Source organism: Alligator sinensis, unplaced genomic scaffold (genome assembly GCF_000455745.1).
Source record: "Alligator sinensis unplaced genomic scaffold, ASM45574v1 scaffold506_1, whole genome shotgun sequence".
Classification (NCBI taxonomy): domain Eukaryota; kingdom Metazoa; phylum Chordata; order Crocodylia; family Alligatoridae; genus Alligator; species Alligator sinensis.
This window is the reverse complement of record NW_005842215.1, coordinates 215,025-223,562: the sequence shown is the minus strand read 5'-3', so window position 1 is coordinate 223,562 and position 8,538 is coordinate 215,025. Positions and strand designations below refer to the sequence as shown.

The 8,538-nt window shown below is 42.6% G+C and overlaps 2 protein-coding genes across 2 annotated transcripts in view; both read right to left on the bottom strand.

Annotated features, from left to right (window-relative positions):
- PTPRB (protein tyrosine phosphatase, receptor type B) overlaps positions 1-2,283 on the bottom strand; it is an 85,341-nt gene extending 83,058 nt beyond the window's left edge. The window contains 2 exon segments of the mRNA XM_025207989.1: positions 525-917; positions 2,149-2,283. Coding sequence (XP_025063774.1) covers positions 525-917; positions 2,149-2,203 — 448 coding nt within the window. The 5' untranslated portion in view covers positions 2,204-2,283.
- An 846-nt stretch (positions 2,284-3,129) lies between these two features.
- The window catches only part of PTPRR (protein tyrosine phosphatase, receptor type R), a 129,678-nt gene continuing 124,269 nt past the window's right edge, over positions 3,130-8,538 (bottom strand). Inside the window, exon 12 of the mRNA XM_006026949.3 lies at positions 3,130-4,208. Coding sequence (XP_006027011.1) covers positions 4,115-4,208 — 94 coding nt within the window. The 3' untranslated portion in view covers positions 3,130-4,114. The remainder of the gene's footprint in view (positions 4,209-8,538) is intronic.

Here is an 8,538-nt window from a genome sequence, read left to right as displayed (position 1 = left end):
AGAATCCCCTGTGGGGGGTCTTGTGACCCCAGCATTCATTCCTGCCTGTGGCAGGGGGTCAGGCTAGATGATCTGTTCAGGTCCCTCCTGACCCTAGCTACTATGAAACTAAAACAAATGACACAAGAATCTGCTAATGCTCATACACAACGATTTGGGTTCAAATATAGGAACAGAAAAGGGAATAAACATACACAAAATATTATGTGGACTAACAAAAGTATCATATGTTCAAAAGTCAGCCATCAAGGGCATTTGAAAACTGTTTTTTTAACTTTCTCTGACTATTCATTAATAAAAGTATCATATGTTCATAAATCAGCTATCAGGAGTATTTGAAAACTGTTTTTTAGCTTTCTCTGAGTGATTTTGATTCTGAAAAGTCCTCTAAATTAACCTTCTTTGAGTAAACATGGTTGCTACTATTGTTACAAAACACCATTATTATTAAAAGTGTAGCAGTTTCACAAGACAAGGGATTGTTTTGACAATTTCCAGGATACTTCCTGAAATGAGAAGCTCACCTTTCTCTAGGCACACATTTCTATAGACAGGTCTTCCCTCCTTGTTGACATCTAATTGCATCCAGCTGTGGAGGTATTTTTTGCCCAGCTTGACCATTACCTTCTGGCCTTGTTTTGTAAGAAAAAGAGAGCTATTTGCCACCTGAAGGGCATTTTCCTTTTCATGGCAGGTCCATCTAGGCGCCTGAGGGCAGTCAATCATGGTACTGCGAGAAGATGGAGCAGTGATCCTGGAGATGCCTAGACATTGGCCAGATTTAAGGTTGAGCAGTTTCTCATCCTCTGTCCATTGCCACTGCTGGTTGGGATCGGTTAGATTGCAGTAACCCACAGTTACTGTTTTGGTTCCATAGAGACACTGATTTTTTGGAACATGGATAATCAGAAACCCTTCTGGAAAATAAAAAAACCCATAAAATACAGCAAATAATACATGGTCATTTAAAAATAATTCTCAATGACTTAAAAGCACATCAACAAATAAATGTCTTTTTTTCTCCCCCTCTTTCTATTATCTCAGTATCTATGACATAAGCCAGCAGAAAAATTAAAAAAAACTACAGAATGCAACAAACAAACTATTTGTAGTAAAGTTTATCTTGACCGTTCACATTAAAAAAAGAAATCAGACCTGCATTAAAATGAAATCCATATTGGTAATGACTTTCAACCTACTTTTGAAGATGTTTTCTTCCTCTTTTCAAAGAATACAGAGATCTTACAGGAGACTTTAGTCTTTGATAATTTCAGTATAGAGCCCTCTGGTAAGTAAACTTTATGATTCTTGGCGCGAAACTATTTTACTATAAGCTGTTTTATTTGGGAAAATACATGATAGGAGACTCTCTGATAGCTTTCTGCCTCTATATGAGTGTGTTCCATTTATCTTTGGAGGAATATTAATGATACAACTCTGCATATCTAATTGTCCTAAATACACTGACATTTCTCTAGACACTTTTTAACCATAGACATTTTTGAGCCATCTTACTATAGACAGATCCCTGCTTAAATATATATACCACAGAAATTACAGAAGTAAAATCATTTCCTAAAAAAAATGCCACTAGCTTCAAATACACACTTGCTACAAAACACAAAATGCAATCGCCACCTCTATTTTCTTTAACCTTTTTTAAAAATTTAAGTTATTCAGTCAAAATTTCCAGTTCTAGTGGATTAAAGAAACATTTCAAAACAATATCTACATTTTCCTTGGTTGAACTTTTCATTCCACCTTTTTATGGTGCAAGACACAAAATCACGATTGAACTAAGCACCCCATAAAGCTTCTAGTTTTGTAAGTTTCACAAAACATTAATAATAGTAGGGCAGTCTCCTCAAAGGAGGTTTGTTTAGGGCTCAGCCACTGAATTGTCTAGGAGGAGATCTTCTAAAAAAATGAGGTATATACAGCATTCAAGGAGTGAGTTTATTTTCCTTTGGAAAGAAATCTAAACAGTACTGGCTTTGTTGGCCCTGCCCCCAATCCCTCTTATATAAACTCAAGCTGAGAACTAACTCTATTTTCATGTCTTTGGATACATTTCTGGGAGTCCTGTAGTGTTCTTGTCAGAGTCTGAAAGGGACCTGGAATGAAAAGGGAAGCAGAGGATACACTTACCTGAGATTGTGAAGGCAAGGCAAGTAAAAATCAGGACATGAAATAAAGGATCCATTTTCCATCTAACAACTCCCCATGCTTCTCTTTAAAAAAAAAACCCACCTCAGATAAGTGAAGCGAAGGCTAGGAAGGAAACGTGCCTTCACAGGGGAAAAAAGTTAGTGACGAGCACTTCCTTCTATTCAATTGTTTTGGGGAGTTTTACACTAGTTTGTCCTTTCATATAATTCTTCACAGTTTACTGACTCTTACTTTGGAAACAATCAAACAGAAGAAGGATAGATTTTTCAGACTTCCAAGCTGCAAAAAAATAGATGATTCAACATCTGAATATGTTACTGGACTAAAAATATAAAGAAGAGGGATTGTAATTTTATATAATTGACTGTCCGTGAAACATTACATGTCTGCAGGTGATTTGGACTGTGCTGAATAAACACATACTGTATTCCCCAGAAAACACATACACAATTTTTGTAATGATATGTTGTGTGTCCATCAAAGCTAAATCCCATTATATGATACCACTTTCTCCTTTTCCTTACTGTTTAAAGTTTCCATGGAAGTAATTCAAATCTATGAGGTCCTTAAATGAGTCCTTACTCAGGTAAACTCCCATTATGGGATCAAGTGATGCTGACTTGGCTTCTCCATCACGTGACCCACTTTGCTCAATTAATGCGGGTCTCCTTATGTAAAAACTGGGTGAAAACCTCAAGGATTTGGTCCTCCAATTGTTAAAAGCCAGCGTGAAATGAAACAAACCATACTGAGCTACGTTTATCTATTAGCTTACAATAATAGTGATGGTGAACGACTGTAGGTAAAAATACAGACTTCACTAAGTATTTTATATCAAGTATAGTTTATTGGCAGTATGAAGCCAAGTCAACATCACTGCAATTAAAAACCCATTATACCTGTGTGAATACCTCCCAGTGATCTCTATGAGTAATAATGCCAGTGTCCTGTTTCACTTTAAGAACAAATCCTTGAAGAAATGTAAGGAAACATTCATAACATGATTTTTGTATAACTTTCTTTTATGGAACAGTTCGTATCTCCAAAGATAATGGTCTCTTTATGGGAAGAGATACAACAGGTAAATAACATATTCAAAAAATCCCCTCTTAGTAAAAGACAGACAAATATTTAAAATTCCCACCATTTAATATATGCTACAAAGTTTCTTTTAAAAGTAAAATGTCTCACACTGATTACAAATACACTGGAATTAGGTCTGTAGCAGAAGCAGTTTCTAAGACAATCAACATTATAGAGTAAATACATATACATTTAATAACAGACATTGTGCTCTGTTACAGCTTTAGTGGACCTACTGTAAGTACATATTTAATAGCTAATAGTCTGAAGAACAGATATGTCCATATAAAATATTAACTGCTTTTGAATAGTTTCAAAAACAAGACTTTTTAATCTTTTTTTAAACCATAACTGATCACTTGCAACTTTAGCAGCAAGAACATTATGTGGTTAAGAAATAAGCTCACCACATAATAGGTAATAGCACTTAACAGGTACAGTTTAACAGCTGACAGTCCATTCACAAGACAGAGTTTGCAAACGTTAAAGCATTTATACACTTGATAAACATTTCTTCTGTAGAAGTCCCGGTGTCCAGCTGACTGCAGCAGTAGCACATACATACAGTCCACATGGCAGATACCGTTATTACAGAAATAAATCCACCTTTTAGATATGCGTGAAATCCATGTGTTGCATCGGTACAATACCCTCTTGAAAAATCATTTTTGGAAAGCTTACATACATTCATATACAGTAAGGGTCCAGCAATCTTTATACTTTTGCCAAACCATACACAATCCTTTCACAAGTGGCTTCAAAGCCTCTCTTTCCACTGCAGTAAACTTCTTGAAGAAGCTGCTGGTAGGTAATGAAACAAATTACCTCAAGAGATTTGACATGTTGGTCACCCTTCTTGGCTTCACTCGACAGCTTCTGCAGAAAGTCTGCTTTCATACAGACTCAGTGCATGGTGCACAAATTCATATTGTTCACTGGTCTGAACCATTCCACCCCTGAAAAAAGATATAACAGAGTGTAACCTACTGCTTAAAAATCCAGCAGCCTCAACTACTCAGAACCAGAAAACTGATCCTGAGCCCTTTCTTGAGTGTTGACTCAAATGGGAATTAGTCTGAATAAATGGGAGGTTTGCCAGAGTGCTCAAACTATCTTCAGTTTTTGTCAATCATGTGTATAACATGCATGTTTGCTCCTGACACTACATGGGCAAGAATGATGAGGGAAAGTATAGCTGCACCAATGCTGTAAACACCTAACATTCACAGGAAATTTCCCTTGGTCAGGTGGGCAGGTAGGGTAAGGCTCATGAAATCAGTGGGAATATTCATGGAGTAAGGATCTATTCAGGAGGATTAAAAGGTGTCAAAATCTGGCCCTTCACTTCAGCAGATTTCATTCTTCTTCATGTACTAAAAATGTAACCTTTATGACCCTTAGATCACATGTACAGAGAACAGCTCTTCCTGTAGTCTCTCACGCCTACAAAGCATCCTGTCTGAACAGCAGACCCAGAAGCAATTGTAAAAGCAATGACTCATTTCTGTGCCAAGAATGCAACTTAGTTTAATTTGACCATAAAAAAGTATTTGGTGCAGTTAGTTTGGATAGTTCAGCTGGCAACATGCTTGCTTTCAGGTCAACTTGTGGGATGAAGTCCCATACTAAAACCAAAGTGATGGGGTGGTAGAAAAGAAGTGACATGTACTGGAGGTCTAGTGGAGGCTGCAGTGCCTCACTAGTAGTGATCTTTCAGACTCGAAATTGAACTGAGCTTCTTTTGTTGCCATCACTTGGATCCACCAGCCACTGCTCATTGCACAGCTGGGACCCAGAAGCTGCTGCAATGTTACGGTGTTGAAAGCAATTGAAGAATGATTCTGTTGCCACTGTGTGGGTCAGCAGAGAATTCTTTCTTTCTAGATTGGGGCGGGCAATTATTTTGGGCGGAGGGCTGCTTACTGAGTTTTGGCAAGCTGTCGAGGGCCACATGGGTAGTCCCGCCCCTTGACAGGAGCCCCACTCCTTGTCGCCTCTTAGAACCAGAAGTCCTGCTTTCTGACCTTTGCCACCATAAATACTGCCCCTTGTTCCACAAGTATTCCTTTCAGTAGTGGGTTTTGTCATCTCAAAACCAGAAAAATACCAAATCATATTCTAAAATGCGAACATCTAAAACATTCATTCATTTGATTTCAAAAAATATTTTTGCCCTGGTTTACATGTGTTTGTGTAGTGTATATAGAGGTGATTGCACAATAGCTTAAAATGAAGTCTTACACTTGTGGGGGGTGGGTATAGGTTGTGGGGGGGCTGTGGGTATGTTGGGTGAGGGAGCATGTGGGTGTTTGTGTGGATATGTGGGGTGTGGGTAGGTATGGTGTTTGTGGGGGAGGGTGGCTGGGTATGTGAGGGGGTGTGGGTCTGGGGAGTCTACATGTATGGAAGTGCAAGGGTGGGGTAAGTGCATGTATATGGTGGGTTTGCATGTGGGACTTGTCCTATGAACACACACAGACACACATACACACTACCCCTGCCTACACACATGCACATGCTGTTCCTGCCTACACACATGTATACACAATGCCCCACCTGCACACACACACACACACACTGCCCCTGCCTACACACACATATGCACACTCTGACCCGCCTACACACACACACTGCCCCTGCTTACACACACACACACACACTGCCCCTGCCTTCACACACCCACACACACTGCCCCTACCTACACACACACTGCCCCTGCCTACACACACACACACACTCTGCCCCTGCCTGCACACACACACTGCCCCTGCCTGCCTACACACACACACATACTGCCCCTGCCTGCACACATACACACTGCCCTGCCTAACACTTGCACGCTCTGTCCCTGCCTGCACTTATGCACACACACACCACCCCTGCCTACACACACACACACACACACACACACACACAAACATACTGCCCCTACCTACACATACTGTTCCTGACTACACACACACACACACACACACTCTCTGCCCTTGCCTGTGTGTACACACCCCCGTGGTACCGGAGGGGCCCATGCTCCCCAGTTCGGCAATGTAGCTGGGAGCCATGTGGTGCTGAAGCAGCATGGGGAGCAGGGAAATGGCTGGTGGGGTGGGGAGGGGATGGGCTCTTGCTGCCAGCTCCCCCTGGGTCCTAATGCCCCTCTCTCTTGTCTTTGATAGGCAGTCAGGAGCAGATAAATATTTTCAAAACTTTTAGGGGTCCCTTGGGCTGGATACAATGGCCTGGTGGGCCAGATCCACCCCATGGGCCATATTTTGCCCTCCCCTGTATCTAGATCATACAGAGCAGGCATGCAACAAATTAGCTATGCACCTTCCCCGAATGCTACTTCAGTCCCCCTCCCCTGTCTGATCTGCTGTTCTGCTTCTTGCCTTGTGCTCTATACTAAACCTTCTACTCTGCTTTCTGCTTTCCTCCTTATGCTCCCTGCCCCATCCAATGCTCTGCCTTCTGCTTCCTGCCCTATGTGCTGTCCCTTCCATGATCTATTGCGTGCCACACAGAGAGATGGCTTGTGTCACTTGAGGCCCATGTGCCACAGGTGACACACCCCTGCTATAGGGAATCCCACAGCCTTCCAAAACTTTTAGCAAGTTGGATATGATGCATGAGTACATTTCAGAGAAAGGATATGGCCCAAGGGAAAAGGAAAAGTATTGTGCTGTACACTACTTCTCCCTAAATCTTAACTGAAATAGTGAATTCCAGGTGGGAGGTTTGCATTACGAGAAATACAGGATCAGGCCTCTATCAGACATAAAATATTGTTTTTAAAATGTGTTAATCTGAAAGAAAAGGCAGCTGATACGCAGTCCTTGGCAAGAACTGTCAAACAAAATAAATATTTTGGTACACAGATCTCTTTGCTGGTCTAAAACCACAACATTCTTTTGGTTTCCTTAATGCTGCTGATGGCCAACCAGTCAAAGAGGAAGGCAGGCAGGCAGGAAGTAATGAAGAAAACACCAGTTCCATGTACAATTGCTAAGGAGTTTCAGTTCCTCCTTGTCAGGCTCAGACCTGGCTTCAGGGGGTGCATATGCACACGCAATTAAATTGACTGAATAAACTCCAATGCAGCTCACGCCAGAGCTATTAATTACTTTCAGGCACAGCATTTACACATGCACCCAGGACTGCAGCAATTAGAGTCAGGGCAGAGCAGTCCCAGGCTGGCAGCAGGTTCAGGGGTCAGCCCGGGGCTCTAGGTGGAGGAGTCAGGCAGCGGAGGGGCTGGCTGGGGCACAAGAGTGCCCAAAGAGCAGAGCCATGTGGTAAGGTGGCAGGAAGGGGTCTGGCCCCCTGCTGCCTGGGCTGCCTGGGCACAATTTATACCCAGGTCGGTATTTACATTTGTGTTTAGGTGCAGTTAATTTTGTCACCATAAGATAGTACTGTCCCCAACAGTGCTATCTTACAGCAGTGAAAATTTGTTTGTTGTGGTCAAATAGCACCACATCTGCAGATTGTGATGCTTTACACTGCAGCAAGTTAGTCTACTGTACAGTTAAGTGCACATGTAGATGAACCCAGTGAGTAACACTTTTGTGACCTCCAGGCTTGACAGCTGCTTGTACATGCCACGGGGGGTTAATTCAGTTTAGTTCTCCCTAAATTGAAATGGTGTTTCCACCATTTCAGTTTAGGGAAAATTAAATGAACTAAACCCCTGTGATGTGTACACAAGTGTGGGACCCAAACTTCCCTGCCTCTCTGGTTCGGGGGGGATGGGGAGGGTGAGCTGCCAGTGGGCTGAGCGGTCCCTGAGCTGTGTGGGGGCCCAGTGCTTCCCTCCACAGCTGCAGGGGGAGCAGTACTTCTCTCCATGGCGGCGGTGGCACTCTCCAGGCAGCACCTGCCCACTGGTACCCAGCCTGAGTGATCCCAGGGGGCACCACAGCCATGAAAGGAATCACCAGACCCTGTGCAGCTCAGGCAGGCAGGCAGGCTCTGGGAGAAAAAAAAGAAATAAATTAAGATTAGGCTCCTTGCCACTTTTTTTTTCTTCAGTCGAGTCTCCCTTCCTGCACAGGCTGGCGCCGGGTCACGCAGCAGCGAGAGAAGGTGGCAGGGATGGTGCATGGGGAGCTGGAAGCCCACCAAGCCCAGAGCACATCAGCTTCCAGCGCTCTGTGCACTACTGCACTTTGTTAGGTAGCAAACTAAAACACCTTGGAGCAGGGGAGTTCACAAACAGCAACACCATTAAAGCGGAATATGCCACTGTGTGTGCACACAGCAACACCATTAAAGCAATGCGAAAGGGCATTT